Source organism: Tachypleus tridentatus, chromosome 2 (assembly GCF_004210375.1).
Source record: "Tachypleus tridentatus isolate NWPU-2018 chromosome 2, ASM421037v1, whole genome shotgun sequence".
Classification (NCBI taxonomy): domain Eukaryota; kingdom Metazoa; phylum Arthropoda; class Merostomata; order Xiphosura; family Limulidae; genus Tachypleus; species Tachypleus tridentatus.
Window position 1 is genome coordinate 23,041,381 of NC_134826.1, and position 23,750 is coordinate 23,065,130.

The 23,750-nt window shown below is 35.7% G+C and overlaps 1 protein-coding gene across 1 annotated transcript; it reads left to right on the forward strand.

Annotated features, from left to right (window-relative positions):
* The first annotated feature begins 332 nt into the window (after positions 1 to 332).
* Positions 333 to 18,476, forward strand: LOC143239479 (homeobox protein DLL-1-like). Its single transcript, XM_076480570.1, has 3 exons — positions 333 to 800; positions 2,538 to 2,719; positions 17,244 to 18,476. Exons 1-3 carry the CDS (start codon positions 467 to 469, stop codon positions 17,631 to 17,633), a joined length of 906 nt encoding a protein of 301 aa, XP_076336685.1. The 5' UTR covers positions 333 to 466; the 3' UTR covers positions 17,634 to 18,476.
* Positions 18,477 to 23,750: the final 5,274 nt, after the last annotated feature.

Here is a 23,750-nt window from a genome sequence, read left to right on the forward strand (position 1 = left end):
TAGAGTCTGGTTGACAGAAACGCACAAGATTATGACGTCGTCAGAAGCCGGGTGAGCGTTACTAACAGCTTTCTAAGGTGCTCCAAACGAGGGGGGTGGGGGTGGAGAGGACTCGGGCTATCGTGGCTATGCTCTGCTATTAATATCTTTGGTTGGGGTGGAAGGCGGGGCTTTATCTATACGGACAAACGGTTTTAGTACTAAGTTTAGAAATGTGACAGAATCAGCGTCCGTCGGTTGCCGCGCGCACTCTCGGGGCCAATCAGTAAGCAGAAGAGACAGAAGGGGGTGGAGCCGTCAGCCATGTTCATGGAAGTGGTGTTAAGGCAGTAGCCCTCAGTTTAAGTAGTTGTCCGCCAGCAACGGGAAGACCACACCGAGTTTCTCGACTTTCGTTCTCAGTCGCGTTTCACCCAAACCGTCACCACGTTGAACTTCACGGAATTTTCGGCCCCCCTACCCTAACATGATGGGTACGGCGGACGGTCTTGATCAGGATGTACAGAATAAGTCTGCTTTCATGGAGCTACAGCAGCAAGGACTGACCGCCATGCAACATCATACCCAATCCTACCAGATACGGTCGGCGTATCCTAGCCACCAGGTGCCGCAGCACGAAACAGCTTTCCCCGGCAGCCAGCATGCCCGATCGCTCGGCGGTTATCCGTTCCCAATGAATAATAACCCTCTAAATAGTGGTCTTCACAACTCTTACACTCATCCGAGCCATCACTACCTGGGGACGTATCCCCCAAACGTGGCTAGTTGTGGTCCCCCATGTCCACCATCGCCTAGAGATGGTAAGTACATCTGGCCGCTTGAAATGTAAGAAAAATACATTAAAACAAACGATAAGAGCTTAAATCGATTAAAATCGCTCTTAAACGTCCCAAAGCTATCGATTAAGTGTGTTGATAACATTATAAAATCTTTTGACAGAATAATTTTTTAAAAAAAATTATCGTAGTATTTTTAAATTATATTTCAATTGTCACTTTTAAACGTGTAATTATCTAGCACGTGACTGAAAGCAACGAAAGAAAAAACAAAACAAAGCAATTATAGCTTAGCGTGACGGGCACAGCTATTTTCTATCATATTTTATAAATATGAGAACGAAACGTTGTTTTGCCTTACCGAATGTAGCTCGTAAGACATCGCCGGGCGTGAGCTTTCATTTTCAATTGCAATAGGTTTTAAACATCAGTAATTATAAATAAGATGTATATTGTCACGGAGGTAATATGAACACGCATTAAGGAATCCATACGCACGGGTCGCTCGGGCAGATATTATTGAGAAACGAATGTTACTGATTTACCGTTAAGCCTAACTAATTGAATGGGTGAATGACATGTGATAATTTGATAATGTTTAAAAATTACTTTCAGTACAGATAGTCCAGAAACGTGTAATGTTGTAGACAATATATTTTTTTTTAATAAAGGGAAAAGTATTACTTAGACCCGTAAAAAAATGTAAGTATACTGATAAATTAATAACGAATTTGTTACACAGACGTTTCGTATACTCTCTTTACGATGTTTATAAGTAAACTTTTCGTTCCAAGACCTGTTTTCTGACGTAAACATTTCCTTAAACATCGCTATTTCTTGTACATTGCTTAGATGAAATAATGGGTATTTGTTAAATTAGACTTGTGTGCGTGTTTTTTTATTATAGCAAGGCCGCATCGGTCTATCTGCTGAGTCCACCGATAAATTAGGCTTATCTTTTATACTAACTTGAATGCTTGGAAGAACAGGTTAACCGGTCAAATATCAACAAGTTATGAAAAGTAAAAACACAGAATACCATATATCATAAAAGAAAAGAAAAAGGCTTACCAAAAATGAATTGAATTATAAAAAATACTTATTAAAATAACTTTAAAGATTGTTATTTTAATGTGAATTATGACAATAAAAATAAAAACTCTTGACAGCTAGCTGATGGTCATTTAAATAATTTCTAATATTTTGCCTTGTAAGGACGGACGTTATAAAAGCGGTGTTTGCCTTCATATGACTTCTTTTCAGGAACTGGACTGATTGAAGCTATTGTTATTTTTATTATTTATAATAATTAGTAAGTGAACAATATTGAATTTAATAATAACATTACACATTCGTTATTGTTTTATTATGTGATTAAAAACATTTTAATTATAATATCAGTGAAATCATTGTTCCTTGATTTTTTGTTGAAGTGAGAAAATAAGTATGTTCTATGTTACGCGTATCATAATCATTGGAAGTAGTTCGACTGTTGGCGAAATTCATTATTGAATATCCTGTTTACTCGTACGCAGTAATAATAAGTTTATATATATATATAATTGGCTATTAGTTACGATGCCAAATTGATTTGATTATTATGCATCTGATTTATTGTAGATTTCGTTATTGTATTAGAAAAGTGATTTTTATTTGTGAAATATTTTGATTCGTGATTTCACGAGGAACGCCACATAAACATCATTAAGCACATGTCTGATTACAAGATATGATACTCATGTAACATTCATATTGTGACAGATAAAATCCAGCCAGAAGATACACTACGGGTTAATGGGAAAGGTAAAAAGATGAGGAAACCGAGAACCATCTACTCCAGTCTTCAACTCCAGCAGCTCAACAGGAGGTTCCAAAGAACTCAGTATCTGGCACTGCCAGAGCGAGCGGAACTCGCTGCCTCGCTAGGCCTAACTCAGACACAGGTAGGTCTCAAAGATTACGGCTTTAGTGCCCTCATAAACTACGCTTAACAGGGGCAATCAGCCTATTGAGGTTTCCTGGGAAAGTGGCCCTTGTCCTCAAAACAGTAGCCACAAATAAGCACTTTCATCTTTTTGTCGGTGTCGTGACAAGAAAGCTGCTCTGATTATTGTTTGCTCACAGTGTGGCATTTCGGTAGCACCCTCAAATAGTTCTAGGATGATTACGTTTGTCGAAAACAGATGTTCAGATAATTAAACGTTAAGCGCTTTCCTGGTTTCGTTTGATTTGGAGTTCGACTTTCCCACGGAACCTCGGTTGTAAAGTAATCAGTGCTATGCATCTTTTGAGGGTTGGCTAAATGTATAGATTTGGGTAATTACTGTGTTTTCACGGAGGTAACAGGGGCCGAGGTAGAAAAACTGTTTCATGGGACTATAAGGGAAATAACGGATAAAGTAAGAATGCAGTTTAAATATCTACTTAAAGTAAAAGACGTTCGTCAAGAAACATTCAAACGTTTGTTGTTGTTTTGTTCTCTAGTTGTGTTTAGCTGCGATTACTCATTAAACGGGTGGTTTTTCTAATTACTCGTTTAATGAATCACCTGTTTGAGCGATAACATTTCATTATTTGTTTCAGGCGATAAATTAATTATTCCTAATTAATTATTATACCTAGCTACTTGTTCTCCATTTTGGTCAGTCTTCTCTGATAGACATAGCTTGATGGTTTCTCCACTTTGGTCAAGCTGCTCTAATAGACATAGCTTGATGGTTTCTCCACTTTGGTCAAGCTGCTCTAATAGACATAGCTTGATGGTTTCTCCACTTTGGTCAATCTTCTCTAATAGACATAGCTTGATGGTTTCTCCACTTTGGTCAATCTTCTTTAATAGACATTGCTTGATGGTTTCTCCACTTTGGTCAATCTTCTCTAATAGACATAGCTTGATGGTTTCGTCATTTTGGTCAGTCTTCTCTAATAGACAAAACTTGATGGTTTCTCCACTTTGGTCAAGCTTCTCTAATAGATATAGCTTGATGGTTTCTCCACTTTGGTCAAGCTTCTCTAATAGATATAGCTTGATGGTTTCTCCACTTTGGTCAAGCTTCTCTAATAGACATTGCTTGATGGTTTCTCCTCTTTGGTCAATCTTCTCTAATAGACATAGCTTGATGGTTTCGTCATTTTGGTCAGTCTTCTCTAATAGACAAAACTTGATGGTTTCTCCACTTTGGTCAAGCTTCTCTAATAGACATAGCTTGTTGGTTTCTCTACTTTGGTCAAGCTGCTCTAATAGACATAGCTTGTTGGTTTCTCTTCATTGGCCATGCTGTTTCTATTGGCACAATACATAACGACTTTTCATATGAAAATATTTCTACTTGAGACTAGACGTGTTCATTACAACAGCACCAGTTGACAGTGATCACCTATATGTGAATCTCTGACTTACATAACTATATCAGTGAACTGTAGTATGGTGTACATGTTGTTTATTATTTATAGTAGTCGTGAAGCTTCTTATACAAGGCAATATATTAACATGCTTTGTAGTTATCTGAAAAAAATACATATTTTAACAAATTACGTCTAAAATTAACCGAATATATTACGAGAGGCATTTTGATTCACTAAAACTTGAAATAAAGTTTGACGGTAGATAGTTTCTATAAAATGAATGCTTAAAATTAGAGAAACGTCTTAAGTGTAATGTATAATTTGTACGGAGAAACGTATAAAGTGAAATTAAATAGTATACAGTTTGTATTAAGAACGTATGGTGTTAGTGTAATGTAGTGTACAGTTTGTATAAACCAATGTTTAAAGAGAAATTAGGTAGTGTATAGTTTGTATAAGAACGTATGCTGTTAGTGTGTTGTATATATAGTTTGTATAAGAACGTATGCTGTTAGTGTATTGTATATATAGTTTGTATAGGAACGTATGGTGTTAGTATAGTGTAGTTTATATGAACGTATGGTGTTGTGTAGTGTATTGTTAGTATATGTAGTTTGTATAGGAACGTATGTGTAGTGTAGTGTATGTATAGTGTATAGTTTGTATAAGTGTAAGTTTGTATAGGAACGTATGGTATTAGTGTTTGTTAGAACGTATGGTGTTGTATAGAAATTAGGTAGTAGTATAGTTTGTATAAACTAATTTTTAAACGTATGTATAGTTTGTTTCGGAACGTATGGTATTAGTTAGTGTAGTTTGTATAGGATATATTAGTGTTGTGTAGTTTGAACGAACGGTGTTAGTATAGTGTAGTTTATATAGAAACATATAGTGAACGTATGGTATGGTATTAGTATAGTGTAGTTTGTATAGGAACGTATGGTGTTAGTGTAATGTAGTGTACAGTTTGTATAAACCAATGTTTAAAGAGAAATTAGGTAGTGTATAGTTTGTATAAGAACGTATGTGTTAGTAGTTTATATATAGTTTGTATAAGAACGTATGCTGTTAGTGTATTGTATATATAGTTTGTATAGGAACGTATGGTGTTAGTATAGTGTAGTTTATATAGGAACGTATGGTGTTAGTGTAGTGTAGTTTGTATAGGAACGTATGGTGTTAGTGTAGTGTAGTTTGTATAGGAACGTATAGTATTAGTGTAGTGTAGTTTGTATAGAAACGTATGGTGTTAGTGTAGTGTAGTTTGTATAGGAACGTATGGTATTAGTGTAGTGTAGTTTGTATAGGAACGTATGGTGTTAGTGTAGTGTAGTTTGTATAAGAACGTATGGTGTTAGTATAGTGTAGTTTGTATAGAAACGTACAGTGTTAGAAACGTATATAGTTTGTATAGTGTAGTTTGAAATTAGGAACGTATAGTGTTTCGGAACGTATGGTATTAGTGTAGTGTAGTTTGTATAGGAACGTATGGTATTAGTGTAGTGTAGTTTGTATAGGAACGTATGGTGTTAGTATAGTGTAGTTTATATAGAAACATATAGTGTTAGTGTAGTGTAGTTTGTATAGGAACGTATAGTATTAGTGTAGTGTAGTTTGTATAGGAACGTATAGTGTTAGTGTAGTGTAGTTTGTATAGAAACGTATAGTGTTAGTGTAGTGTAGTTTGTATAGGAACGTATAGTGTTAGTGTAGTGTAGTTTGTATAAGAACGTATGGTGTTAGTATAGTGTAGTTTGTATAAGAACGTATGGTGTTAGTGTAGTGTAGTTTGTATAGAAACGTATAGTGTTAGTGTAGTGTAGTTTGTATAGAAACGTATAGTGTTAGTGTAGTGTAGTTTGTATAGAAACGTACAGTGTTAGTGTAGTGTAGTTTGTATAGAAACGTATAGTGTTAGTGTAGTGTAGTTTGTATAGAAACGTGTTAGTGTAGTGTAGTTTGTATAGGAACGTATGGTATTAGTATTGTAGTTTGTATAGAAACGTATAGTGTTAGTGTAGTGTAGTTTGTATAGAAACGTATAGTGTTAGTGTAGTGTAGTTTGTATAAGAACGTATGGTGTTAGTATAGTGTAGTTTGTATAGAAACGTACAGTGTTAGTGTAGTATAGTTTGTATAAACTAATTTTTAAACTGAAAGTAGGTAGTGTATAGTTTGTTTCGGAACGTATGGTATTAGTGTAGTGTAGTTTGTATAGGAACGTATGGTATTAGTGTAGTGTAGTTTGTATAGGAACGTATGGTGTTAGTATAGTGTAGTTTATATAGAAACATATAGTGTTAGTGTAGTGTAGTTTGTATAGGAACGTATGGTATTAGTGTAGTGTAGTTTGTATAGGAACGTATGGTGTTAGTGTAGTGTAGTTTGTATAGAAACGTATGGTGTTAGTGTAGTGTAGTTTGTATAGGAACGTATGGTATTAGTGTAGTGTAGTTTGTATAAGAACGTATGGTGTTAGTATAGTGTAGTTTGTATAAGAACGTATGGTGTTAGTATAGTGTAGTTTGTATAGGAACGTATGGTATTAGTGTAGTGTAGTTTGTATAAGAACGTATGGTGTTAGTGTAGTGTAGTTTGTATAGAAACGTACAGTGTTAGTGTAGTGTAGTTTGTATAGAAACATATAGTGTTAGTGTAGTGTAGTTTGTATAGAAACGTATGGTGTTAGTGTAGTGTAGTTTGTATAGGAACGTATGGTATTAGTATAGTGTAGTTTGTATAGAAACGTATAGTGTTAGTGTAGTGTAGTTTGTATAGAAACGTATAGTGTTAGTGTAGTGTAGTTTGTTTAGAAATGTACGGTATTAGTTTGTACAAACTATTCCTTAAAGAGAAGCTGAATAACATGTTTGTAATTCTCTTTCCTCATTTTGGGTTATTTTATAGTAAAATGTTTTTCTACATTAAGCTAAGCCTTTTCTTGAATGGCGGCAAAAGTTAATTTGAAGAACAAACCTCATCCTACTTGTAACAGTTAAAGGTTTGTTTTTCGCCCCGTGTTACGTATAGGACTTGGTATTAACTGATTATACTGTGGAGTTAACTTTTCTCAGTAAACCCAGCCACGTTACTTCATGTACGGCACACATTTTCTTTACGGGTGTGTTCATACCGTTTAAATTCAAGCAAACGTAACTAGCGTAATCGAGGTTTAAACGTGCCGTAAGTGACAAAGACATTAATATTGTGTTAACAAAAACAATAAATGGAATGTTCAATATTTCGTTTATTATCTAAACAACACACACACATGTATAACATGAGAAAATAATTACAGTATAGCATTAATATTCATAATTGAATAATTCTAATTAAAATAAATTATAAAAACAAACAGATTAAGTGATCAGGTCACAAGTAGTAGCAGAGAATGTTATTGTTGACTTTGTTCGCTTGATTTTAATTTGTAAAGCATGCGTGTTATGTTTAGGCCTAGATAATTAATTTAAACACCGAACGTGAGAGAGATGTTTCGTTGCATGAGTTGGATCTCGAATATACGTACTTATTAATTAGTATGGTCCTCAAGTGTACAGTGAATTAAAAACATATAAGTAATCTAACTGTTTTACTTTCATTAAAACCAACAAATTTTCTCGCACACACAAGGAGCTTCCAGAGTTATGCTTCAAAACACTTGCATTGAAATCTCAACATATATATGTACTTTAACTTTTATAAATCTGTAAGTATGACCTCTGACCTGTAAACTATCGTTCCTCACTCAACTTTGCTATTTTTCAATGTTGTTAATTTAGTTTAATTTGATTTTTAACTGCCGTTTTGAAGAGCTCACGTAGTAGCGGGTAATACAGATAGTGACTGAGTCACACACTAAAAATTGTCTTGAAAGCAATCCAACTTCAGCTCTGTTGAATAAGATACAACACAATCACTACTGGGTAACAAAACCATTTTTTTTAAAGATAACATAGTTATTGTTGGGTAACAGAACATAAAATTTGTTAAGACAACACAGTTATTGTTGGGTAGCAGAACACAAATTTGTCAAGACAATACAGTTATTGTTGGGTAACAAAACACAAGTTTGTTAAGACAATACAGTTATTGTTGGGTAACAGAACACAAATTTGTCAAGACAATACAGTTATTGTTGGGTAACAAAACACAAATTTGTCAAGATAACACAAATGTGTTAGCTCATATCCTTAATCTATATACACCTAATAAATTTGTGACTTCAATAAAGACAATTTTTAATTGAGTGTGTTTTTCTTATAGCAAAGCCACATCAGGGTATCTGCTGAGCCCATCGAGGGGAATCGAACCCCTGATTTTGGCGTTGTAAGTCCGTATACTTACCGCTGTCCTAGCGGTGGACCAATTTTAATTGAAAACAGTGAGCCATTTTTATTGTTACGATATAAGTACAGATTTTATTTGTTTGTACCGCTACAATAGCCAATCGTAATTCAGTTCACACAAGTCTGTGTTAGGGGAACTTAAATGCGTTTTTTTATACATAATAGGTTCACGTTTATGTTAATTTTTTTTTTTTAGTTTTAGTTTCAGGCATTTGTCAATAACAACTGGTTATATTATTACTGTAGCGAACTTGTACTATTCCGATATAATACTTACTGTAGCGATTTGTATTATTCCGATATAATACTTAGTGTAGCGAACTTGTACTATTCCGATATAATACTTAGTGTAGCGATCTCGCAATATTTATATGAGCCTTACACAGGTATTACCACATTTACGACAGTAAAGGTAAAGACATTTCCTATTCATAAATATTTGTTTAGCGTATTTGTAATTCACATTCTGAATCCACAAAATTTCAACTGCATGAATACTTTTAATAAACTAAGAAATGTTCACTAACATAATGTATGTTACCGAGGTTCTTTAAATATTCAAGACAACATGTTGCCCTGCGTCTAAAATGTTTGTTTTACTCAAAAGCATTATTGATAACATCGTACATAACCACATCCAAATAGGCGCTCAGCCGCTCGCGATGCACGCGATCTCCGTTCCCTTGGGCAGGATTCCGTCAATGGACGCTGAATTATTGAGCTGACAAAGGAAATCTGACGCGACAATATATAGAAAAGCCGGATTAGGTTGTGGCCACACTTTTTTTTTTATTTAATCCTGTTCAGTGTAAAGCACGTGCTGGAAAGATCAACAAATAATATTTCTAATAAAGGGTGCTAGTGGCTTAAGTGTTTACCGAGCAGTTTTCATTACCAGTTTCATACGGAGTAAGAGCTAAGAGTATTATGGAAACTCCCAACGTTAAATATTGGTTCTCTTGTATATCTTTTACTAACAAGTTGTATCTTTCAAGCACACTTTCCACCATTGTTATTCGTGTCTGAAAATAGCCTTGTTAAAGGCTTATGTCCACTCCTAGGTAAGGTGTATTTGTGAAATATTAACTGGTAGATATAACCTCTACATCATCAAGTTGTGTCGTGCGAGAAAATCTGACGCGTGGTGGTTAATGTTGCGCATGGCATTTACAGTTTTCCAAACAAGTCTTTTGATCATTAAATGCTCGTTTCTAATCAAACGTTTGAGGCTGGTTCCGATAAGTCGTTTAATTAGTTCGTTTCCTACTATCCCTGCCGTGCCCAAAATTACCATTTCTTCCCGCCGTTCCTCGCCAGCTTGACCCATTAATGGAAAGGAGAGATAGTAATCTTGCGTTGGTCACTCAGTTCCTTTTGTTGTAGGTCGGTGGCTTCAGGGCTCTGTGAAAGAAGGAAAAACGGGTCATTCCTTCCTCCTAAATACCACCATACCGTAGTTGGTTCACGTGTTCAGATTACCTTAGCCATACCAGTGAAGTTCATTAAGCCGTTTAGAAATTGAAATAAGAACCATGACAGCTTGTCTTTCGGTGCTGTTGTAGTTGAGATAACTGTGGGGTAATTTAGTGCTCAACTGAGAACGTAGAGATATGTGACTTTTACTAAAGTAATAAAGAATAGGTTTCTTACAAAAACTTGTGAAGCGACTTGATATCTGTGTAGCACCGTAAGCACTTTCGTCACAGATACGTGCATGCTTTGTTGTTAAGCGCAAACCCGGTTTTTTGGCATTATGAGTCTTCGGGTTTGCCGCTGAAGCAATTGAAGGGAATATATACATATTGGGTAGATTATTGCTTCGAGAATTTTCTAGTGTACCGAGAAAGGTATAAATGTTTTGTAAGTGGCTAAAGAAACTACGAGCAACTCTTTGTAATCTTTATCGTATGAGGTTTTCTAAGTACGTCTTGTAACGAATATATCGTGATGTGCAGGGTTTGGTAAATTTATGATACCAGATAAAGAGAAATTAATGCGTTTGGATCCACAGAAGTTTGTGGCAGTATTGGGATAGATGAGTTTATTGAGGTAAGACAAGGAAAGTTGAGTACGTTTGTTGCTGCCATCAAATGCACAGCGTAGATCCGGGCTGTTTCTCTGCATGTAGCTGTGTGTGGAACACCTGCCGCGGGGCTTGGAGCCAGTCTAGCCTACAACACAGCTGGCTTCGCTAACTTTTACCTGTGGCTACGGTTCTTAGGCTCTGAAAGAAAGAGATTTCACTAAACAATAATTCAAAACAAAAATGTTGCCTTGTTGTTTTCCACATGCTGTTGTATACAAACACCTCTAACACCTCAACAAACAATAGCTCACCACATCCACCAGTTTCTTCTAAAGCGTGCGTAGCCGCTAGACTTAATAAACATTCCCTTTTTTTGTTGCTTTGTTAAGAGAGGGGTCGTATTGCAATTTTATCGTGTAAAAATATAAATTTTAATTTGATAATATGTTCTTCAGGCTTTATTTTAGTTGTTGTTGTTGTTTTTTAAACCACAAGCGATTCACTAATTTTACTTGAGCGGTTTAAGTAGAAAACGGAAATAGAATTAGTAATTTTACGTCACTTCTTTGCAATTAATTTATTGTTTATGAAAAGCAAAATCTATTACCTTCACCACCTCTTTCAGTGATGTTTGAGTTAATCCCTAGTGGTTGCGTGACTCGTCGTCTCCAGCTAACCCTCCCCTTGGACCCGCACCCACAACGGGCACCTACTGGTTTCTGCACTAGGCTGGCCATGCACCTGCATTCAAAGGTTTTCCTCATTTCCGCTAAAAAAACAATTAAGTTTTTCATTATCTGTAGATTGGTTTAATTGACTCTTGAGAAAGGTCGAATGCATTGGTTTGGGTGAAGAACAGCCGCATTTAATAACGTTTTTCTCAGAATATGTGATCTATTAACACTTGTCATACATTCCTGTGATATAATAACACTTGCAATACATTACTGTGTTCTATTAACACTTGTCATACATTCCTGTGATCTACTAACACTTGTCATACATTCCTGTGATCTATTAACACTTGTCATACATTCCTGTGATCTATTAACACTTGTCATACATTCCTGTGATATACTAACACTTGCCATATATTCCTGTGATCTACTAACACTTGCCATACATTCCTGTGATATACTAACACTTGCCATACATTCCTGTGATATAGTAACACTTTTCATACCTTCCCGTGTTCTATTAACACTTGTCATACATTCCTGTCATCCACTAACACTTGCCATACATTCCTGTGATCTACTAACACTTGCCATACATTCCTGTACTCTGTGTTACAAGTATTGGATGAATGTTTTATTAAGTTGTTTTTTTTGTATTTATGGCAAAGCCACGAAGGTAGTCAGTTTGTCAGCATCCGTAATTTTGGACTACTGACCAGAGGGAAGACAGTAAGTCAACGGCACCTTACCGCCCACTATCCAAGCTAAAAGATTAACTGTCACTCTCATAACATACCCACAACTTTAAGCAAAGGAATTATTTGGTCCTATCACACTCTGGAAACTGGCCCATTGTGACAACCTACTTTTGTTGGTGTGAAAGTACGAGTTTAGGCTAATACGTTCCTTTGATACACAGGTACAATTTCGGGGGAGGGGGGGACAACATTTGAGTTGCAACAAGGAAATTTCATTCTTTAAATTGAGATAGATTGACCGATATCAAGGAATACAAGGAATAATTCATGCAACACAGCTAGGCTTAACATTGTAGTTTGCTTTAGGTGTAACTTGCGTTGTACAGGCGTTTTCTGACTTTTATTACTAAGTTTGTTTTGTTTTTCAAAAATCTTTGCTGTATGGTCAGTTTTAGTACTTAGGTCGTATTTGTAGCACTTTAAATAAACTTTAGAGTTAAATGTCTTTTGGGCCATGGAGGTATGTAAATGTAGTTTTTCTTTATAGCAGAATAAAAGGTGAATTATTTGAATACAGTTTCCAAGAGTACATGTTAGGACTAAAATACATTTAAATATCATAAAGACATCTCAATACTTCTTGTTTCGTATTTCATAATTACTGAAACTTTATATTTAAAGTACTTTTCCTGGCATCGTTTCATTTGTGTTCTTAAGGTCAGTTATAGAGTTTTATTCCTCCGTGGATCAATGGTGAATTAAAAGACTTACCATGGTAAAATCCATGGATCGATTTTCCGTAGTGGATATAATAACTTCGCTATCAAATAAACAAACCAACATATTAATAGTTTTGCCTTTGACTGAACCGTGAGACTTAAATAAATTGTCCTGCCATAACTTAACCTGTATTTTAAAGATCCGGTACAGTGTATTGCAGCGGCAAATCTACGGACTTGCAACGGCTAAAACCTGGGCTTTGATTCACTGCGACACAGCTGATAGCCCAATGTGGCTTTCACTAAAAGAAAACAAGCAAATACGTGCCATTCTTTAGTTATGTATATTTTTAATCAAATCATTTCCATCTGTCGTTTTTCTAGATGTTTTCTTTTCTTTTTCTCTCTCTCTGTAGGTGCGATTTTACGGAACGTAAATGTTACCTCTGTTCACACGAACGTGTATCAACGTTATTGTGTTTTACGTCTAAGTTAACAAGTAACTTAGTATAACTAAGTTATAACTGAGCATTTATTAACGTGTTTACTGACGAACGTCTTATTTCTTCTATTTCTATTTACGATTGGCCTTGGTGGTGATTTAACAAAAGGAAAATTTAAATATTATTCAAAACAGACAAGAGTTTGATTCAACCAGTTCCATGTTTCATTGTTTAGACTGGTTTGTTAGTTAGCTGCTATAGTTCCACGAGTCACCGCTTGTAGTGGTTTCTTAGTAACTGTTCTGATTCCACGTTTCATTGTTTGGACTATTTTATTAGTAACTGTTTTGATTCCACGTTTCATTGCTTGCACTATTTTGTTAGTAACTGTTCTGATTCCACATTTCATTGTTTGGACTATTTTGTTAGTAAATGTTCTGATTCCACGTTTCGTTGTTTGAACTGCTTTGTTAGTAAATGTTATGGTTTCACGTTTCATTGTTTGGACTAGTTTGTTAGTTAGCTGTTATGGTTTCACATTTCAACGCTTGGGCTGATTTGTTAGTTAACTGTTATTGCTCTATGTTTCAACGCTTGGGCTGATTTGTTAGTTAACTGTTATTGCTCTATGTTTCAACGCTTGGACTGATTTGTTAGTTAACTGTTACTGCTTTATGTTTCAACGCTTGGGCTGATTTGTAAGTTAAATGTTATTGCTCTATGTTTCAATGCTTGGGCTGTTTCATTAGTAACAGTTCTGATTTCTTGTTTCATTGTTTGATCTGGTTTGTTAGTAACTATTTTAATTCCACGTTTCATTGTTTAGAATAGTTTGTTATTAACTGTTCTGATTCCACGTTCCATAGTTTGTATTGGTTTATTAGTAACTGTTCTGATTCCACGTTTCATTGTTGGGAATAGTTTATTAGTAACTGTTTTGCTTCCTTGTTTCATTGTTTGGACAGGTTTATTAGTAACTGTTCTAATTCCACGTTTCATTGTTGGACTAGTTTGTTATTAACTGTTCTGATTCTACGTTTCATTGTTTGGAATAGTTTATTAGTAACTGTTCTGATTCCACATTTCATTGTTTGGAATAGTTTATTAGTAACTGTTCTGATTCCACGTTTCATTGTTTAGAGTAGTTTGTTATTCACTGTTCTGATTCCACGTTTTGTATTTTAGATTGGTTTATTAGTAACTGTTCTGATTCCACATTTCATTGTTTGGACTAGTTTATTAGTAACTGTTCTGATTCCACGTTTCATTGTTTAGACTGGTTTATTAGTAACTGTTCTAATTCCACGTTTCATTGTTTAGACTAATTTGTTATTAACTGTTCTGATATCACGTTTCATTGTTTGGAATGGTTTATTAGTAACCGTTCTGATTCCACGTTTCATTGTTTGGAATAGTTTATTAGTAACTGTTCTGATTCCACGTTTCATTGTTTGGAATAGTTTATTATTAACTTTTCTAATTCCACGTTTCATTATTTGGGCTAGTTTTTAATAACTCTTGTGGTTTCATTGGTAGGACTAGTTTGTTATTAACTGTTCTGATATCACGTTTCATAGTCTGGACTAGCTATTTTTAATACGCTCTTCTAGAAACCTACATTTTACACTTTTCTGTATAACTGTTTCACATTTTAAAATCTAGATATAATAGCAAGCAACAGTGCGTTAGAATTATATCAAACGCTGTTCCAAGACAGGCAATAGTTAGATAATAAGTAACAATATTACACACGTAACAGACGCTTCTTTGGTGTTCTGAGTGGTTAGGTGGGTGGATGTTTTCTTATAGCAAAGCCACATCATGAGCTATCTGCTGATCCCACCGAGGAGAATCGAACCCCTGATTTTAGCGCTGTTATCCGAAGACATAACGCTGTACTAGCTGGGGTGCTGTTCTGAGATAACCAAACACTATTATTGTTTTCTTATTTCCAGGACACTGACCGCTGGTACTAAATAATCAATCGTCTCTTCAGCTGCGTCACCACTTTTCACATCAGCGGGGTGTTAAAATACATTGTCTTATGGTAATCAGTACAGCCGTATCTTAGGTAGAGTCATAGATGGCAGGATCTAGGTGTTCAAGTGACAAATTTCTGTTGTTAAATAGATATATCTTAAACAAGTTCATCTCTGATATTGATATAACAGTACGGTTAACCGTTTTCCTGTGTTACGGCTATTACATTTGTTGTTGAATCGGTAACAATATTGGAAAACCTTATCTTAAACAATTCATCTCTGACATTGATATAACAGTACGGTCTTTTCCGTTTTCCTGTGTTACGGCTATTACATTTGTTGTTGAATCGGTAACAATATTGGAAAATCGTATCTTAAACAGGGTTGTCTCTGGCACTGATATACAAGTAATTTAGCATTCCCTGGTACTGACATAAGAGTACGTTATCATTTTTCCGATGATATAGCTTGACGTTTAAGGTTACCCAAATTGCTTGTTTATTAATCTGCCTGCTTAATAGTTTTGGAACGGTTAAAAGCAGGGTCAATAAGAACGGCAGATGGATTTTCTTTTCTGTGTTAAACTTTGAATATAGAAGAGTTTAGCTAGTAACAGAGACAAATTATTTTCTATGTTTATGTTTGTAAGTCAGAGAGTGCTATTAGTAGGTTTAGTATACTGTAGAGACAAAACACCCTGTACTTGTACAAAACTCACTAATTTGGAGCGAACGTACCCTAAAAGACTGTATTTCCTTTACACACGTTTGTTTGTTTATTGAATTTCGAGTTAACTTATCGAAGGGCTGTCTCTGCTAGCCGTCCGTAATTTAGAAGCAGTTGACTAAAGTGAAGGCAGTTAATCAACACCACTCACCACCATCTTTTGGGTTGCTCTTAACCAACGAATAAGAGATTGACCGTCACTTTATAACGCCCCCACGGCTGAAAGGGCGGGCTAGCTCAGTCATGTGGCTCGAGCACATGACACGTAAGTTACCTGTCGAGCGCCCTAACCATCAGATTCCTTGACTCAAGCGATATGGAAATGTTCTTATACACAGAGTAGTTTTATGTTAATTTTCGTACGTCAGAAGCATGCTTTTAGCAGATTCAGTATAGTTTGTAACATATTTTATATGTTTCAATTTAATAGTAAGAAAACTGTTATTAGTAGTGTTAGTATATTTTATAAAACACATTTTTTATGGTTAAGTTTGGAATTAAATAACATTTTATTAGTAGGGTTAGTATATTCTACGAAATATATTAATGTTTAAAGTAAGATGCATATTGTTAACTGTTTGTTTGCTTTTGAATTTCGCGCAAACCTACACGAGGGCTATCTGCGCTAGCCGTCCCTAATTTAGCAGTGTAACACTAGAGGGAAGGCAGCTAGTCATCACCACTCACCGCCAACGCTTGGGCTACTCTTTTACCAACGAATAGTGGGATTGACCGTATCATTATAACGCCCCCACAGCTGAAAGAGGGAGCATGTTTGGTGCGACGGGGATTCGAACCCGCGACCCTCAGATATACGAGTGCCTTAACCACCTGGCCATGCCGGGCCGAACATATTATTAGTAGGGTTAGCTGGTGTATATTGTATTATTAATACATAGTTTTTATGCTGGTTTTAGTTTGTTTTATGTTGTTAAGAGTAAATCTACACAATATGTTATCTCTACTTTGCTCACTGTAGGTATTGAGCTCCAGTTTTTAGCTTCATAAGCCTTCAGACTAATTGTTATGTTCCGTCATCAAAGCCAAAATCATGTTATTTAACTAAACCTAGTTCTGCTTTCGAGGCTTAAGTAGCATTGAGATGGAGTGGAAAAGTTTTCAGTGAATGGTTAGATATGCAGTTATCGCTTGTTCGTATATTTGTATTCAAATCATTCTTTATTAGGCTATTTGAGGTCAGTTAAGCAGTTAAGGTTGTGTTCTATGGGTTTCAGTTTGTATCCTACCAAACGCTCCTGGTTACAGACATTCTGACTTAATACAATTGAAAGTGTTTGTAATTAGTTGTGGCATTTTAAAAAGTTTACTAATTAGTTATATACGTACTCCTAGCGGATGGTTTTCTTCCTCTTGCTTAAAACAATTGCTGAAGTTTTGTCTTTTTTCGGATAAATGATCGAACACTTACTGTGTTTTTAACATTGTAAATTACGGAGACATTATATAAAATTCCCTTTAGCTAACTAAGTGTTTGTATTTTCCAGGTCAAAATATGGTTCCAGAACAGGAGGTCCAAATACAAAAAAATGCTGAAAGCCCAACAACAAGCGACCGGCCAGGGACATCAACAACAACAAACCTCCCATAACCAGGCCCAACATCCGCTCAATCCCGCAACCACACCGCAGACGCCATCGGAGCCACCGGAGACACATAGCCCGGGCAGTGCCGGGCAACCTGGCCTGCTGCCTCCAAATAGCAACAGTCCGTCTGTTAGCAGCCTCGCAGCTGTGAGCCCGCCCGCCATGAGCCCTCCGATTAGCTCGTGGGACATGAACCCCGGCAAGCCCCCCATGAGCTTACCAAACGGCTACATGCCCCAGTATTGGTACCATCAACCGGAGCCTAGTATGAACCACCAAATTCTCACTTAAGGTATGTGCTGTTAGTTCTACCAGCACGTGCAGTCAGACCTACTCTTTTTTAAGACCGCGAGTACGTGGCTTTCAGTATTCGAGCCGGGGACAAGCTGCCGGCCCAGCTAACGGGCCTTTAGGATATGGGACCAACGTAATACCCAAAATTATCTGTTTGGTATAATAATAATATTCTATGTAACTATATTTCGTCGTCTCGAAGGAAGTTCGACTTCCTTGTCCTCGGCTTCGGTCGCTACTCTCCTGGCTGTGTGTTTTTTGTACATGTACATTAGGGTTAAATACAACTGGAAACATCTCGTGACCTCTGTACATAGCGTGCCTCTCTACGAAACAGCCCATGTTTATTTTATGGACTTGACTGTACCTAGCGGTCATTTGTGTAAACTTATTCAATCTATATTATTTATGGACAGGTGTGTCATTGACTGAAATTAATTAGACTATTTTCTGGCCGTTAGGTCTGTTTGTATAGTAATCTAAGCCAAAGGGGCTGTTTGGTGAAAAATTCAGTGTCCTGGTGACTTAAAATTGAACTAAATCAAAGTCTGTCACAGAAGAACACGCGTATAAATAGCGTAACTCCAAAGCTTATAAATGTAATGGATAAATTGAAACTAACGATACAGCCAGATAGTCCTAATTCCACCATCATTGTACTCACCATTTTTACTGTGATTAGTCTGTGTACAACCATCCTGCCACCTTTCTAATTCTAAGCAGCTCTGAAATACGGTCTTTGGTTCACATAAAAATTTCATCCACCAAAACGCCATTTTGAAATGTCTGACATCTGTGTATATTTTACAGGTCTCATCAATAAATTTTGTTTCACATAAATCATTCAGTGTTTCATTGTATATATTTATTGTTGTAATTTAATAACTCACTCCTGTGTCGTTGCAAGAAGTCATGGGATACTTGCTTTACCAAGCTTCTTCTGCTGTTATCAAATTCCAGATGTAAAATTACAGATTATTAAAAGACATTGTTTCTACCAGTTAAGGACTACATAACATCAAGTGGGTTGAGTGATGAAGTAACGTCCATATTGATTTGATCACTGGCTTGAATGGTGAAGTAACGTCCGTATTGATTTGGTCACTGGTTTGAATGGTGAAGTAACGTCCATATTGATTTGATCACTGGTTTGAATGGTCAAGTAGTGTCCGTATTGATTTGATCACTGGTTTGAATGGTCAAGAAACGTACATATTGATTTGATCACTGGTTTGAATGGTCAAGTAACGTTCATATTGATTTGATAAGTGGGTTGAGTGGTAAATCAACGTTCATATCGTTTTGATCTGTTGGTTGAATGTAGAAGTAAAGTTCACATTGTTTTGATCAGTGGGTTGAATGATGAAGTAACGTTCATATTATATGGTGTTTTGAGATGTCCTGTACTCACACTGTAATCCTGTATTTATAGAAGAATTTAAACACTAAGCAGGATCGATGTTACTCGTTTTTTCCTGTGGATATTTAGTCCAGAAACTGTTTAAAAGGTCAAAGAATAAAGGTGAAGACCAGTTTAGGTCTTTATTTTTATTTATTTTTACATTTATACATGTAATGCATACATTTATTTTTAACGTTAATGTTGTTTGAATCACAACATGGTTAAGACTCTTAAATATTAGTTTTATACATAATTTATTTTAATTGATGTAAAATTATAAGCACAAAAGCAAACTGCTGTATATAATATACTCTCGACAGCATAGTACTAGTTGGCATATACTACTCTTGACAGCATAATATTGTGTTCTGTTTTTTTGTGTTAAGGGCAAAATTAAACAACGGGTTATCTATGCTCTGCCCGCCACGTGTACTGAAACATGAATTGTGGCGTCATATGTCCACAGACTTGCCACTGTGCCACTAGAGGGCAGAATTATAGTAACACAAATCAAGTATATTTAAGTTATCTTCGTGACATCATTTTTGTACCACAAATTAAGTTATTCGTAACATATTCTCGTGATATCATTGTATAATATACTAAATTATTGGTAGCATGTACTCTTCACAGTTATACAATTTAATTTCTTAATATATATATATTTTTTTTTAATTTCGCGCAAAACTACACGAGGGCTATCTGTGCTACCTGTCCCCAATTTATCAGTGTAAGACTAGAGGGAAAACAGCCAGTCATCACCACCTGCCACCAACTCTTGGGCTACTCTTACCAATGAATAGTGGGATTGACCGTCACATTATAACATTCCCACGGCTAAGAGGGCGAGCATGTTTGGTGTGACGGAGATTCGAGCTCGCGGCCCTCACATTGCGAGTCGAGCGCCCCTGACCACCTGGCCATGCCGGGGTTTCTCGATAAATGTACCTTTCAACGCATCACAGTTACAAAAGTCAAGTACTTGGTAGAATATACAGAATTATAGAATACAATTTAATCTCATTAGTATATATTTACTTCAGCACTTTACTAACACAAGTGAACCCCTTGCTAGAATGTTCTTTCAATGACGTATCAAATAACTTTCTTGTCGGTCACGTATATGCACACATTAAAATTGGAAATATTGATAAGTGATTTACATGGTATTACGACAACGTGTAATGTTGTCACACGTGGTTCTGAGATTTAAAGCAGTTTTACACGTGATATTTTTTAACACTCCTACGAAAAGTAAGACCTAATAGGCCCCACTTTTCGTAGGAGTGTTAACGTTTTTTTCATCTTCATTAAAAGTAGTTTGTATTTAACTTGAAGAACATAAACATTAGTGCTTATGCCAGTGGGTTGTCATTTGCGACTGAATTTAAGAACCTATAATATCAAATAATGGCGCTTGAGAGAAACAGCGTTTTTCTACTAAATTTATAAGGCAGCACCAAAAAACGAGGCCCGAGTATACGGCGCGCATATCACTACAACTCCAACTCTCTCTATATTTTGCTCATGTGACTCTACCCGCGCGAGGAGGCTGGTTTGCACGCGTATTTCGCACCACTGTCTTCAATAGACCTTTAACAACCCAGGCAAACTTCCAGAAATGAAAGTGTATTTAAGTTCAAGACCGTTTGTTGCCAGGAAAACAAAAGGGGGAAAAGTAACAGGCTGAAACAAAAGAGTTATATTCTTGTTGGCTATCCTTCAAGCTTCTGAAACTTTGATTAAACAGACGTTTGTGTTTCTAAGAAAACTCTTTCTGTCTCTGAGAATGAGTGAAGGATATAAAAATAACAAAACGGTAAAATGCCGAACCAAGTATTTCGTGAAACATGAAGCATTCTCGAGGAGAGGTGCTGTTCATACCAGTACGTTCGTTGTCTGGGAGATTGGTTTTACTTAACACATCTATCTGTAATACTGTGTTTATTTGACATTTGTCCTTGATTGTAATGTGATACAGAACCTCCAGACGCCCTAGTCGATCGTGATTTTTTACTACCCATTAAATAACGTTTTGTTTTTTAATAGCTTAATAGGTAGCAATATCAATTGGTAGCAGTACTCGTTGTTAGTTACTGAGTAATATCATATGTCAGTTACCTAGTTACCTGAAACAAGAACATATTAGGTACTTTGGAAATATTTATTGGAATAATAGTTTATAGATATTACACGATTTCATAGGTTGAAATGTTGCTAGCTGATATTAAATCGTGTATGTTACTGAATGTACGATATATCAGTTACGGTTATTATGATATTAATTGCTATGAACCGGCATTCATAAGAATATGGGGGTTTACAAAATGTTTCCAACAGGTTAACCCTAAAACAATTACACGTAATAAGATTAATGATTCAAAATTGTAGTTTGAGTGAAATTTACTAGTCTGAAAAGAAATACTACAACAGAATGTTATAAAGGCTCATAATGTGTTTACTCATGAATGTTATATTAGTGTGGCTGTTGTCGTTGTCTCCACATCAGAGCAGGCCCCTGAAAAACATCTTTATGAGTGGGTCTATTTTCTTATAAGAAAGCCACACCGTACTATCTGGTGTATCTACCTAGGGAATCGAACCACTAATTTTAGAGTGGTAAATCAGAAGACTTACCGCGCTGTCCTAGCGGGGAACAGTAACTTTATGAGGGCACTAGATGTATGTATATATTAAAACAGCTAGCTAGATATATTCATAGAAATGTAAAAACAAAAGTGCAAATGTAGAGCATCTAAAACTGTATTATTAAAAAAATTGTTTGTACTGAAAGTATGGACGACATTAACTTGCTAGCCTCGCTGTAACAAGTGTGTGTATTCTAAAATTCCAGCAAACGGGAACCGTTAACTTTCTTTCTCTCCTTTCGAACGATATATTTCACTCGATTAAGTAAAACGAAATTATGAAAGCATCACATAGGATCGTCCTGCGTAATATCTACGTTGTTATAAACTTTAAACACTGTATATTTTTTTTACAACCAATCTTTTTAATTCGCCACAGGAATTCGTTATATTGTGCTTTGATAATTACTCTGTGCGAAACGACAGACGTTCAAAAAGCCAGCGTTTGTTTTCATATTTATGAACAAACATCTCTTCAAATAGTGAGATACGTTTTGTTGTTTATTGTTATAGAAATTAGAATATCACCTTCGCTCAACGAACACGACGATGGCTGACATAAGTATTTTACACGTTTTGAACGCCATTGTTCACTAACACGTCCAAGTTGTCTCTTGTACATATTAATCACGTTTCTTCACACACACACACATATGCATTGTCACGACTTTCTCACACAAGTCGTGAACACATACCACTACGCCATGTAGGAAAACAGCGGTGTATCACGGTATTAAATTCTGTTTATTCTGTAGTCTAGGGTAATTGATAAATAATATTTCGATTACACGTATGTAGTTTAGCTCTCTTCCGAGACTGCTTTTAGATCAATAAACAGATCTTTGAAAGAAGTTTGGGCAAAACTTGCTTAAAGATTAATACATGGAAACGGCTTACTTCGTTAGAAGAAATCAATATTACGAACGTATAGTATTAGAGCACCTTCTGTTTGCCGATATGCCCTATGTTATTGAACTTACAGTTAGAAGGATCAATCATTAAAATGACGTCTATATTTGGGAGGTACAAACAAAACCATGCAAATTGGAAGTATTGAATTATTGCTGTATATATTAGGTAGAGGGCTGCGGAAGTTATATTGAGGTAGAATAAATACGCGTAAAGAAGCATTTACTCAAACGTAGTCATATACAATTAACTCACAGTACAGCGACATTAGAATTGTTTTAAACATGTGTCAAATTACTCTTGTAATGTTACGCGAAGAAAAAAAGTTTAAGTGACAGGTTTCAAAATTTATATTCGACGGAAATGGAATATACAAACATTGTTCAAATTTTCTCTTGCTCACCTTAAGCGAATTGTTTGAAGATTTTATTATCAGATGTATGTCATTACTTTAAAAATATCTTAATACAGGTTATATTATGTAGGTTGTTCACGGACTTTCTTAACAAACTGCAACGTTGTTATAAAAATACATTATGAAAATACTGTGAATTTAAATTAATTATAATGGCATTATTGGAATGTTCTTCACTTCTGTTAATAACAAAAAAAAAATGTTTTAAGTTATTGTTAAAATTAGTTCTGGCATTTGGATACCATTAAAAATTGGAATTTTTTTGCCCAACAAGGATCTTCCCGAGGGCTAAGTAAATTGTCTGAAAACTGTCACGTTAAATCACCCAACAACCCAACGGGTTGTGAGTATAGACGCTTAATAAGGCTTCTTAAAGAAATTGAATCTGTTCAATTGTGTCATTTAAGAAGTTATGGCGCGTAGAATGATACAGATTCGTATAACGCTTACTGGTTATCACTATCTGGCAAGCTGGCCCAGTAATTGACTGGTAAGTTCGTCTATTCGACTTTTATTCGAGACCGGCACCTGTGAAGCAAACAGTTTCAGGTTTATATAACATTTATTAATTACAAAAAATGTATTTGTTAGATACGATATAGATTTCTCTTTTTGTCTTATATTCAACAAGTCTTAGGTAAGGGGATGTTTTCGAAGACGGTTATTTATTGTTTTAAACCCCTCATAAAATAAAGTTTTAAAATAACATTTCTTTTCACCGTCTGTGTCTCTCTCTCTAC

Bases quoted from the DNA above. Each gene is read 5' to 3' on its own strand.
- LOC143239479 (XM_076480570.1), top strand. From the start codon at position 467: ATGATGGGTACGGCGGACGGTCTTGATCAGGATGTACAGAATAAGTCT. The intron at 801-2,537 runs GTAAGTACATCT...ATATTGTGACAG, and splicing joins TCCACCATCGCCTAGAGATG to ATAAAATCCAGCCAGAAGAT. The intron at 2,720-17,243 runs GTAGGTCTCAAA...TGTATTTTCCAG, and splicing joins TAGGCCTAACTCAGACACAG to GTCAAAATATGGTTCCAGAA.